This window comes from Chaetura pelagica, unplaced genomic scaffold, assembly GCF_000747805.2.
Source record: "Chaetura pelagica isolate M959 unplaced genomic scaffold, ChaPel_1.0 scaffold222, whole genome shotgun sequence".
In the NCBI taxonomy this organism is placed as follows: Eukaryota; Metazoa; Chordata; class Aves; order Apodiformes; family Apodidae; genus Chaetura; species Chaetura pelagica.
The window spans coordinates 5,878,850-5,892,349 of NW_009952711.1; the positions used below are offsets into that span (position 1 = coordinate 5,878,850).

Consider the following 13,500-nt stretch of genomic DNA (forward strand, 5'->3'; position numbering starts at 1 on the left):
TATCCTTACCAAAGATGTAATCTTGAGCACTTTCTTTAGATTTCTTTGAAGGTTATAACGTCATGGTTTCTGAGAGTGAGTTTGTACATCCATTTATATGTTTCTTTGGAAGACAAATTTAGATTTAGGTAGTTTTTATCCACAGTGCTTTTGGAACTGGTTACCTGATCATGGTTGCCCCGTGTACTACTGAAGTACAATGGATATTATCATACACTGCTGAACTTTTAACACTGAAGAAAAATTGCCCTCTCTCAGCTTCTTTTTCTCTAAAGCAAATGGGTGGGCTAAATATGGGGAGTCAATTCTGGGTCCACTGGAAAGCCATTCTGCAGTGGGTACTGCTCAGAATTTTGGGCTACTACAAAGCAGTGCAGTGAGGTGTTGTTACCCCAACAGCTAGAGCATCTTCTGTGCTTTAATATTATGGGAAAGATAACATAAATTAAGAACTCTGTCTCAAGCAAGCCCAGAAGCCAGAGCACAAACATTTGGATTCACAGGTGGAAAGTCATATGAGCTCAAAACCTTATGTAAGTAGCGATCAGTGTTTGTGCAGTCTTTAGCAGATCTATTCACTCTCACTGTACATAGGTCTGACTGGATGGAGTCCAACTTGTGTTGATGGTTTTGTGGTGGTGTTGTGTGGGTTTTTTTTTTTGTAATATATTTTTGTTTCCCCTCTGCAATTTTGCTTATTTTTCTGGTGCTATGGGATTGTCTGACTATAATTTGGCATAGTAAAAGATGCTGTACTGTGTGTGTTACCACTGAGTTCAATAGCCATTTTAAACTTCTGTTCAAATAGTGTTCTGGAAACAAACCTTTCGTAAGCGTGGGGTGTGGGCAGAAAGGATGGGCAAAGCCACTTGTCTACCATTTCACTATCATGTATGAAGTGAAGAAATGCTGGAAATATATGTAGTACTTGGTATAAACCTCACTCTATCTCAGTGTATCTACAACTTTATTCTTTCTGTTACAGACCACCTCCACAATACATTTTGAAGAATTTTTTGTTAGCTTGTTTCTTATGGTTAGTCACAGTCACCTTGGTATGTAGATATCTGCTAGTTACCCACTGTCAGCCAGTTGTCTAAATAATTTACAATGTACACGTCTCAAAGGACTCTCTAGCTGACAGGTCTGATTTAGAATTGCAGAGTCTTTGTTATGCAGAAAGGCCCTTTTATTTCAGTTCTACCCTTCCTTCCCTGTTGTATTGCAGTTTACCTTGTTTTGGTTTTGGGGTGTCTTTGTCTAGAGATATTTTATTTGCTACCATCCTCCAGTTGCAAACTGCTCCTGTAAATAATGTTCTAAGAATCTTTCCTCCTTTGTTTGGCAAGATATGTTTTCTGATGTGCTCACTTTGCTCTCTGCATAAAGACAGATTTTTATTCTTTAAGTATTCTAGTTAGTTGTGTTGCTAATAGAAACGATGTATGAAGATTTTACACCAGGTTTGTGTTTCAGTAACCTGATTCTAGTCATTGCTTTCAGCAAGAATAGGACTCTCTTAGTTGGTGCTGTCTTCAATAGCTGACTTGGAGCATTCAACAAAGATTTAACCCCTTCTCACAGATTATCCAGCCAGTCTAAATAATAACATTTGCCGAAATTGTGAGCTGTTCACAAGCACTTTGTGAATAGAAAAGAGATTAATTTTGCGCAAGACATTTTGTATGTAGGCTTTACTTATTGTCTGTGTGATGGTGAATGGTATGTGTTGGGAGTTACACTCTTCATTGTTTCCATCTCACAAAAATGCAGTAAACAAAGGTTAAATGTAAACAGTATTCCTAGGTGGTTTGTTTTTTTTTTTTTCCCCTATTGTGGAACTTCTCCCTGATCAGGAATGTAAATCTCTGCAGTAGGTAGATGATGTGCTGCAATTATATGGCTGATTGAACATTATGGAGCATGTTTGATACGAGTTAAGTTTGCTGCTGCTACTGACTCCAGCTCACTTCAGTGATTCCTGCAATGTTTTGTCTCTAATGTAAAGATGAGCAGTGGAGGCTGAGGCTTGACCTAATTTCATAGTGGTTGTCATGCTGAGGAAGCACAATCTGTTACACAAGTTTCTCACAAATTACATAGGAAAAAATGATAACATTTAAAGTGCATATTGATTTCATACTGTCACCTAGGTGCAAATTAGCATGTTGATACATTGATGCATCATTAGAGGCAAATTGCTATTGTTTTTTTGGGAGAATATTCCACCTAGTTAATGCTGTTGTGTCTTGGATATTTATTGTTCTGGGAAATAATCTGCAGACTCCTTAGTTTAAACTTGTGATGGCCTCCAGGCTGGCAATATCTTAATCTTTTTGTAACATAGGGTAGTGAAATGCAGAATTTGTGTATTCACACTCCACACAAGTAAAAAAAGAGTGGCTTAGACTCCCTCTGGGATTGATTTCTGTCTGGTAGCTCCACTGAAAGCATGTTCAACAGGGGAAACTCTTGGAATAGACCTACCTTTCCTAAAATCCCTACACCCAAACTGGTGAGTCAGAAACCACTGGCCAAGTCTGGGACTTGGAGTGGATCCAGCTGCCTCCAGACTCCTCCCTGAGAAGGAGTTCAGAAAGCAAGGGGCTTTGTTCTGAACCTCATTACTCAATTGGAGCATCTTTCTCATTCTCTTCCCTGATCCCTGTGCAAATCACTCCAACCGGATCCTGACTCAATCTCCCCTTTCCCTGTAGAAATAATTTCCTCTGATCCATGTGTAAATCACTCCAATCCAACTGCAGCCCCTACACAGTCCCTCTGCATAGTAGTAGAGTGAACCTTGCCATGGAATTCTGTTCAGTTGTGCTTTCATAAATCTATTTTAAAATCACCTCTTCCTAATATCTTGGTAAGTCTTTAGGCAATTTTAAGACCTTCTCCTCCAGCCTGTGACAAGCAAACACCCTGTGTCACTTTTGTTGTGAAAGCAAGGCATGATTATGGTTTGCTTTTCTGTTTCTTTTTTAATGTGTCTTTCAAATGTTACCGTTCTTGTTACTATGGATTTAAAAAATGTAGCAGTGCCCCTATTCAGTGTATCCAGTTTCCTTGTGTTTATGCCCAGTGCTGGGGAATGGTATAAATGATGTGTTGTTTTCATAGGCAAAGATCTGCCATGTGCTGTGAAGTCAAGCATTGTGTGTGTACAGTGCCTTCTCTACCCAAAGAAATCTAGGAGGCTGTTGTCTAGAGGAAGGGGAGCATATTCACTGCACTGTGCTTTTCCATTAATGTTCTACTGTTCAGTGCATATTTTGGCTAGTCCTTTTCACAGTTTGATTCTGCCAGTCAGTAATTGACATTTGTTTTCTTAGTGTCATGACCTCAGGCATGGAGGTTTAATTCCCTTTGCAGTCAACTGCCATCACTCAGCAACAAAAAGATTCTGCTTAAATGGGTAAACATTATTGAACAAAATGTGTGGGGGCTTCTTAGATCCCAAGGGAATGAAAGTTAAAGCTGTATCAGTAGCTGTCAGAGGAACTGCTGTGAACCAACAGCAGTAATTGTCAGCAAGCTCTTGTATATCTAGGGTAAGTGAAAAGAGAGCTCTGATTGTTGCCTGAGTGAGCCCTGTTATAGCTTCAGTAGAGTAAATTGTGCTTAGCAATGGAAGTATCTTTTAACCATAATGCATATTACTTAATTAGTGCTCTCTAGGCTGTCCTTTTTGCCTGGAACTCCTGCTACTGTTCTGGAAAACTAGAGAAATAGATGTTAAATTATGTGAGACTCCAAGCCAATGCAGATTGGATCCTGGGGCTCTGCTTGAGTCTGCTACTGTACTGTCAGTACTGCAGCAGCAATGAGTAAGAGAACAATATTGAAGAGCAGACTTCTCTTTTTTCCTTTTCTGATTATTTTGTATTTATTTGATAATGAATCCAACACATTAATAGTGTTCACTACTAAGTTTGCAGCATGCCCACTCTTTATTTCATATTCTGCAGTGATGAATTTTTTTAGCTGAAGTCACAGGGAAAGCTTTCAGCTTTGATTGGGGCAGTCTTTGGAACTTGGACCTGAATTGTCATAGCAAAATGATCATAGGCCAGGAATCATTTACAAACTGTTTGTAAGCTGAGTTTCAGCTGTAGAATCTGTTTGAAAAGATCTTTTTCTCCTCAATTGGATTTGTCTTCAAAGTAAAGCAGGTTTTGTAGATCCGTAATTTCCTAATTGATTTATACTCTGTAGACGTGTTTGTGTTCACTCAGAGCAAGCTCACTAGACAAACAGATTATTCTCCAGATATATTGATTTAATTTTTCTTGATTTCAGTGAATACTTATAGTGATATCTTTTACTAATATTTCAGTCCTGCTCATTAGTTTGTCTAATGTTTATCTCCTGCCTCTTGATTATAACATCCAAAATAATTTAGAATTTGTTTCCTGAAACTTCATGTCTATGGAATTTTTGATATTACAAGTCAATCACATAAATGTGATGCCAAAAGGCAAAGACAAATGACACAAAAATACCATCAAAATGGGCATGTGTAAACAGCTGGATACTTTCCAGCACTTCCCCAGCTGCATTTTGCTGAATCCATTTACGTTAATTTTATGTCTGCTGGCTGAATTTAATTTAATACAATAATTTAATGTTTTCCACATATTTGTTTAGCTCTTTTCTTTAGTTTTCAAGGGATTTAGAAGAAATGGGTATTTAATTCAGACTAATATGGTAATGGTAAATTATTCTTCTGTTTTCAGTATTTGCCAACAAATTTAATTTCTTCAGTCACTAGCATGAGAGCATAAATGAAAACTAGTAAAGTAGATTAGAGAAAAACAATGAAAATTATAGTTTTATTATTTCTGTTCTGTAAGCTTCTAATGTAATTCTGTTGATCATCTGTTGGAGTTACAGCTGCTCCTTCCTATTTGACACTAGTTGGCATGTTTTCCACACTAATTGACAGACAGTATTTCATACAGAGCTGTCCTGTCTGTACAGTGTGTGTGTGTGTGTCCAGAGACTCTTGTTGATGTAGACTCCAGTAGTTCAGCTTTTTCTTGGTCAATGAAAATATTACTTTAAATATACTGCATTGGCACATGCATTTCTTCAGTTCTTCATAAAGGATCCCTTGAGTCTTCCAGGTTACAGAAAAACTTTTAGCAATTATTTACCATTCAGTAAAAAATGTCCTGGGGGGATTTTCAGTGACAGGAGAGGAGAGTGAAATATCACTCAAGTTTAGATTTACTTGCATAGGAAAGATTACAGGTAACACCCAGCAGAGAGGAAGCAATTTCAAAAAAATATTTTTGCAGTTTGTTTTTGGAACTTGCTGAGTTTCTTGGTGGTGGCCTAACACCTTTGTATTTATTATTTTGATCTGAATTTAAGTTCTCAAAAGCCATGAAGTGTATGAAGAGTTAGATCTACTTCCAGCTGCAAACTGTCACCATTGCTATTTTGGCAGTTTCCTGGCTTCAGAGAAAATGAAAAGCCTGAAGGCCAGTTCCAGTGCTGTGTTCTGGATGTAGGCATGATTCAAATATGGCAATTGGCAAAATACTTTTTTTTTTTTTTTTTGATAAGTTGTTTTAGAGTTCAGAATGTCTGCTAGTGTAATGAGCTGCAGCTTATATTGGTGTGTTTAATTCTATTACTTTTTTTTTTTTTTGTCATATATTAGCTATGAACCCTTCAAGAAAAATTTTATTCAGTTCTCTATATTTGGCTATTACGTTTACATCCTAGAAGAGCTAACAAAAAAAGAGGACAAAAACTCCCTCCCTCCTCATCCTTATTGAACCAAGTGGTGTAGAACTGTCTGTTCAAAGTGCAGTGGTTAATTATAGGTGCTGTGATATCACAAGCTTCTCTGAATGTATTTGTTTTTCCAGATGGATATCAAATGGTTTGTGTACAGTAACACTTCCTAGGGTAACAGAAATACTATTCTCCAAGTAATTTTGCTGTTTCCCCCTTTTTTGCCCTTTATTTCCCTGTGTATGTACTTAAATGCTCTGTCTTAACAAACAAATACAAATGGAATTACAACTAGAATTTTGATTATATCAGTTGTACTAAGAAGTGAAACTGCAGCAACAGCAGCCAGTTCACTAAGGTTATCTCAGTTGAAGTAAGAAAATGGTCTCACAAATGAATTTTTTTTAAAGGAATGTTTACTTCCTTAAAAGAGCATATAGCAGCTTTTAAAAATAGCACTGAACTCTTTTCCATATCAGTTATGTTTACTACATGAAATGCTTTTGTTACACCATTGGATATATTTGCATATTGAATGATCCCAATATTTTACACAGCCCTGTGATGCAGCATGAACATATATTCTGATTGTCTTGTACGTGACAAATTTTGATGCAGAAAGTAAATATTTCTCTATTAAAGATAATGAAACAGGAGAGAGTAGTGTTTAAAGCTGTAAATTATAAGCGTTTGCTTTACCAAATTGTTTGTTACTTCTAGTGTGTGCAACTGAGGGAGACCACTAAGAGCAGTAATTGGATTCCTTGACAAGTTCAGTTATGATTCCTTTGCAGGGGAATCTCTGGGACACAGAGCAAGGTGGGTGCCACTGCATCGTGCACCAACCTGGCTACCATTTTACAGCAGAATTAACAGCTACACAGAAATATGCTACAAGTGCTCCAGGTAAATGCAGAAGCTGCCTATCCCAGCCTCTCTCTTGTAATTCTTAGAACTACCAATGATTCATTATAGGAACAATCTCTTGATTACTCACCTTCTTAATTTGAGATTGCTGATTTTTTTTTCTTACATGAAAGCTTATCAGATAGTGTGTTTTAAGTGCCATCCATTGGCAATGTTTTGGGCTGTACCTGACTGGCATCAACACAGGTATGTGTCCTCCTTTCCTTTTATTGCTTTTTTCCATAAGCAAAGCTGAAAACTTCAACCTGTGTTATTAGAAACTTTTGTAACCAGAACCAACAAGAAATATAAATATTATTACAGAACACTATATTATATAAAAGTACATTAACAAAATGCCTACCACCTCTTTTAAAAAGTACAAGTTTTTTTAGGACACTGACCTATCAAATCATACAATAGAAATTGTAATTTCAGCTCTTCTAAAGCTGTGAGTGACTGCATGAGCTTCACATGCATGTAGAACCTCTGCATACATAAATAATATCAAATGACAAAACTAGAAGCAGTTTCTTTATCCTTTATTTTACAGTTTCTCACTAAATATATTTACAGGACACAGAATTTGCATTAGTGCAATACATAGTAATGTTGCATAAGTACAAACTGTTGAACTTGTCTAAAAATAAAATTAAGAAATAAAGCACTTAACTGATGTTACAGCTAAGTATGTAAAGCAAAGTTAATAATTCTGAGTGAAAATGCTTAAAGCATCTTTTTTTTTCTTCAGAAACGACTTCTAGAAACAAACCACAAACCAGCATTACAGATTCCAAACTACTAACCCTTGTACAGGACCATCTCATTTTAAAAAAAGGATTTTTTTAAAATCACATATATTGTATAGCAGTCCTTTTCTACAGATACTGACTTATCCTTTTAAATACAAATATGATATTACCTTGGCAGTTTTGAAGAACAAAGTTAGGTCAAGATATCAAACATCAGTAACAAACTCTGATAAGCACAGCTTCTTGAGAACTTGCTTTAACAGCATTTCTTCACAGTGATATTTATGAAAGGTTGGAAAAGGATTAGCATAAAATATTTCCATCCTTTTTATTTTTTTATGCAAAAATCATTACTTTATATTAGTAATTATAAAATTACAAACACTTTCTATAAGTAACTGCATTTGTAGTAATGATAGAAAAAGTTATCAATAAGATACCTAAAATGAGGTTTGCATAAAATGATAGTTTGAAGAAAACTAGGTACATTTAAAAAAAAAAAGTAAGGGAGGTAACTTAACTTAGAATAAGTGATGTAGTAGTTTAACAGCAATAACCTGTTAATTAAAAAAGCTAATTATTAATAGCTGTTAAAAAACAAAGTAATTGTAATGAGATGAGACATTTAAAAAGATATGATGAAACATTTACTCTTAATCTTAAGTTTTGGCACTTCATCGGAACAATTACTTTACCAAAGACCAAAATATGTATAAAAGATACACAGTTCCTTGACATACCTTGCAAATATAGTATGTAAGTACTGGCAAACACTGAAAACATAGTTAGTTAAACATTCCCACAGATGATCTGCACATGCATGCACTATTGGACAAGAGCAGTGTATCTAAGTTCTCAGCGGTGGCAATCTTGCAGTACTTGGGTATTTCAGGCTGTTTCTTCAGCAGATCTTGTTTCTGTTTTAAGTCTTACAAATTCTTTAGCAACCTCATCATTTGTCCTCTGAGAAAGTATTCGAAGAATTGTCAACCCAGTTTCATCCACAGAGATGTTTCTCAACAAGGGGTACCAGGAAGCACAGCCACCTTTCTCCAGGACCTTCTGCAGCTGAATGACGGTCATGCCCACCACGCGGTCCTCCCGAGCAAAGCAATAATCCTTCACTGACAGGTGGAGCTCATAGGCTCCTGGCTTAGCTTCGCTACTCAGAACACTGAATGGATTGAAAATATGGATTTAGGACAAGGAGTTCAGTTCAGTTTTCCTAAGGAAGGAAGGGACTTTAATTTTTACAAGCTGTCTAAAGTGATAGTGATAGTTTAATTAGTGTTTTGCAATTATTTTTTTTTTTGCAATAAAATATTGTTTAGCTTTAGACCTTCTACACAGTTAATGTGGGGATGTAGCCTCTGTTCCAGAACAGAAACAGAATTCATCATTCTCTCAGTATCTGAAATTAAACATTGTTACCTTTCCACTTACCACCTACCAGTTATGCAGAATAAAGAGGTGCTGTGAGAAGTACTAAATTTAAAATTCCCGGTTAGCTGAACATTTCTTATTGCTTTAAGGAGTAAACAGCAGACACAGAGCAGCACTGACACATGCATAACCCTTTACATACTTGGGTATCTCAACAGCAATAAATGCCCAAATATTGAGTAGTAGTAACAAATGCTTCTATCCAGAAACTACTTGGCAAAGAGGCTCCTAGGTATATAAATATTCATTCCTGGGTAGGGAAATTAACTGTAGATTTTAAACAGCTCTTGTCAGACTGAGAGCTTAGTGCTTCTCATTCATCCTCATATAAAACAAAGAATTAATAAATATTTTTGAAGTGGTGTCTGTACCTATGGGCTCTGATGTGTACAGCAGCTTTAGCACACTTATGTACTTACCAGTTTAACTGCAAGAAATGCTAAAACAAAAATTATATAATACATGCAATAACAGACAAAAAGACTTACAATTGGAAAGTTTCATTGTATTTTGGTGACCAGGTGTTGCTCTTTGTCTTGGTTCCATGTTTTCTTTTCTTGTCACTTAGGTTAGGACCCAATATGCAAACTTCCACAAATGGCCGGAACATCGCTGTGGTTTGCCAGTTCAGATTATTAATTGCTACAACTGTAAAGAAATAAAGGAAATAAAGGTAAATAAAATTCCACCTGTTAGTTATCCAGTAAGACTTTGTATAGGCAATGAAAGGGGATTTGAGAACTTTCCTATTGGATACCAGTGCCTGACTAACTTAGGAAGAGCTTTGCCTGTTCTCTGTCGAGTAAGATGTCTGACTGTCCAGTTACAACAGCAACAGATACAAGCATATATTTTACAAATGCTTTACAGTAACAGCTCTTGTCTGCTACCTTCACTGTAATTAAAAGTCAGTTTGTATTAATGTAAATGATACTGGGTTTCCTCTGGAATTCAGGTTGTGCAGAAAAAAGGCATTTTGTTAAAAATGGAATATTTCAAGTCTCAGTGCAGTCATTCATCACTCAACTTTGCATCAGCTTTAGGAAATTAAATTCTTTGCAAGCAATTCAGAAGGGTAATTCGGCACATCCCAATATGTAACTCCGTGGCTTCATATAATAAATTGTAGTTGTCTATGCACAGAAGCACAGACAGTACTTACCTGCATAATCTTAACTTCTGCTGATGTTGAACAATGAAGAAGTATGATCCTGATCACCTATAGCTTTACAAGTACTGTAACACTTAACATTTGTTATTTCATTATTGGTACATTTTACTTAGGATCTAGTGCCTGGGAGATTTGCACTTTATGGTTGCTTTCTTTTTAAAATTAGATATTTGAAACTTACCTTTTACAATGACTTTATGCTCACCAGTGCCAGGATGTGTAGAGATGTCCACCTGTATAGATATCTCACCCACTGAATTATTAGTGGTTTGACCTGAAATAATGAGTAGTTTAGCACACTCAGCTTCTCAAAACATCAAGAGAAATGGACAGTGAAAAAAGGTGAGTGGTATTTTCTACCAGAAACACAGAAATTTCTGGCATATATTTCATATCAGTTAGATTAGTGACTTTGTTCCTAGCAATTGCAAATGTCTATGTGTAGCAGGACCCTCCATCTCTCCATATGCCTCAGTTTTCCTCTATGATTCAACTGCTTTTCGTCTCCCAATTTTACAGGCCCAGGCTCAACACCACAGCCAACGCTCCTACCCAGAGCCGGAAACATCAGGGGAGACTCGAGGTGGACTCCTAGGATTCTGGGGTCAAAGCTACAAAGGCTCCAAGGCCACCACAGCTGAAAAGGAGATACTGGAACTGCTCTGGAAGCGATGGACTGATTGTTCACAAGTAGAGCTTCCTCTCCTCGTGATGCAACCAATGCTGCACGGAGTAAGTGAATGGCAGGAATCACACAGTGGGCTCCAGTTGGAAAGCCCAGTCACCCAGGTCTTGTAGAAACCATTGTGTATTTGTTCAAAAATTGTTGTTCAGGGCCCCAATTAAAATTAGTTTTCTTTTGGATCATATCAGAGAGAAAAAATGTTCCTGGAGATAAACTTACTTTTTTTTTTTTTTAATACTAAAGGACAAACACAAATAGTCTTTCCTCTTACTGTCATATGGATGATCTTGTTAAAATCCATAACAATCAGAATCTCAACAGTACTTAATTTTCAAAAGGCCTGGAAGTATGTGGCAGATCAAGGGTAGTGGTAGGGCTGTAACTTGAGAATAGAAACCTCCCTCTCCTTCTGTGCCAGGGAAAGGCAGATGTTTAATACAACAGCATATGACAGGAGTTAAGCTGTGTCACTAAGTATGCTAATCTGATATCCGTATTGTCTAATACGGACATTTTTCTTTTATCTTTCACTTTCATAGGGTGCTTACAGGCTTTTTTCACAACACTCAATAAAGTTTGAATTTAGAACTTTCAAACCCGTGTTCTTTCTAAATAGCAAATCTTTATATGGAGGGAAACAAAAGTTATTTAAAAAGTTATTGAAAATGTTACAGTCAGTTTATGCTCAGCATTGTTGTTTACTTATTCAAACACTTGTCTTGATCAAAAACAGTCTTGAAGATCTGTAGCTGTGCCTTATAAATAAAATATCAGATTAAGATCATGGCAGTCAACTTCATTACTCCTGACTGTGAGACAATTTGCTTTTAAAGCACATAGCAATATCTAACAATACAGTCGCCTGATTCAGTTGAAAATGGCAATAAGGGTTTAGCTTTCACGAAGTGTATTGAAACCACCATGTGAAAAACTATGAATCCCTGAGATTAAGTCCTAATTTTAAAAGTTATGTTTTTAATTATATTGCCTGTGCAAAATACTTTGTTCCCAGGAAGGACTTTAGGAATGTGTAGTCAGAAAGGCCAGGAATCCAAACTTTAGTTCAAGCAGTCATTCTGGTTTAGAAATAGTGCAAAAGCATGTTCTTGGATAATTTGGTTATTCCTACTGAACTTGAATGTGAACACAGGAAATATCAGAGCCCATAACATAAACTTTTACACAGCTATTAGGCTTTCCAGGGGGAAAAACATAACTTAGACTATTTAAATAAGAGTAAAGTATTGAAATAAAAATTCTATCTAATCTAGTAAGTTAAAATAAGGTAAAAATAAGATTAATAGGCTAAAAATAAGTATTGAACTAAAAGGGAAGATAACTTTTTTCAAAAGAATGGAACTTTTATCTACAGTTATAGTTATTATTCAATATTCTATTGTACTTAAATTTAAACTCAAAGCAATGGGAAAAATATTATAATTACATCTAACCATCTCTAGATTTTGGATTGGTTATGTGCATGAGTTTGAGGGCAGATACGAATCTGATGATAATTCAGAGTAACTTTCTGATTTGCAAGCAGGGTAATTTTAACTAAATGCTAATGATACAGCTACAGTGGTGAGGCTGGAGGTCATAATAGATGAGTTTTTAGTTCTTTTAAATGAGAAATTAAAAGTGATGAAAAGCTATGAGTCACTTTTCCTTTCATTCCCAGTAGCTACACTGCTGATAGTACCTGGTGTGCAAATATAGGCATGCTAATGTGTGCACAGAAATGAACACAGACCTGAGGCTGAAATCATGATGAACATCAGAAAATTCAGGTTTGTGGTTCAAGATTTATAACAGAGCCCTGCTTGTGGCTACAACCTGGATATTTTTTCTCTCTTGCAGTTCCCATGAGAGTATCCATAAGGAAAAGTTTTAGTAATTTTATTTTTTTTTCCTAAATCCATATTGAAACCTTTTTTCGGAGGTGGTAAAAAAAGGATCTATTTCTTATATATTAGAGTTTTGTAGCAATTCTCTTACTTGAAATGTATGAAATATTAACAGGGATCCTCAGTGTGATATGGAAGCTGCCTGGGAAATGATCATCCCTTGGAATTAATCTTGGGAAAAGCTGCAAAACGTATCCTGCGTATTATACTGTGAATAACAGACTGTGCTTCAGAGGTAAAAGCAACAGATTCCCAGCTTAACTGTCCAGTTAAAACTTTTCTGATTCTCATGAGTGAGAGCAGGGTAATGCTTTATAGATCAGCAAATTGTATTCCTTCCCAAAGACATTAAGTGGTAGACAAGCTCTTTTTAACAGATGTCCACTAAATTAAAAAAACTGTAGCATAGATTACTATTATACAAAAATTTGCAGTTTCTAAAATTAAGAAACTGCTTAGCTTGAAATATAATGCATGTCATGTATATAAAAGCAGTTCCTGTATGTACTGGAGAAATATGAACACTGTCCTAGATTGATAAGGAAAACAGTAAGAAATAGTTTCTTTTTGAAAAAAGAGAGAATCTTTGCCTAAAAGTATAGCCATGAACTCTTGGTCTCTTATTGAAACCACAGAAAGTGCTCTTCTGAAATACACCATTAATGAAGTAAGTATAGTTCACATGAAGAAGACTTTGTGTTTCAAATTTTAGTGCATTCTACTAAAATTCTAGAGCAGAAAAATGTGCCTTTATTGCTGCTGACGTCCAGATTCAAAGTACACCTAATACCATATCCTGCATGTTCTCTGCCCTGGCCTACTTCTGGGAAAGCATCAAAATATTAAATTTGAATAGGCAGGTATAAAAAAAAATGCAAATTTTTCAGC

The 13,500-nt window shown here is 36.0% G+C and overlaps 1 protein-coding gene across 1 annotated transcript in view; it reads right to left on the reverse strand.

The window, feature by feature from the left end:
* Positions 1-8,297: 8,297 nt before the first annotated feature.
* Positions 8,298-13,500, reverse strand: part of UNC13C (unc-13 homolog C (C. elegans)) — a 103,458-nt gene continuing 98,255 nt past the window's right edge. The window contains exons 30-32 of the mRNA XM_009994427.1: positions 10,205-10,297; positions 9,341-9,500; positions 8,298-8,583 (exon numbers count right to left, since the gene is read on the reverse strand). Coding sequence (XP_009992729.1) covers positions 8,298-8,583; positions 9,341-9,500; positions 10,205-10,297 — 539 coding nt within the window. The remainder of the gene's footprint in view (positions 8,584-9,340; positions 9,501-10,204; positions 10,298-13,500) is intronic.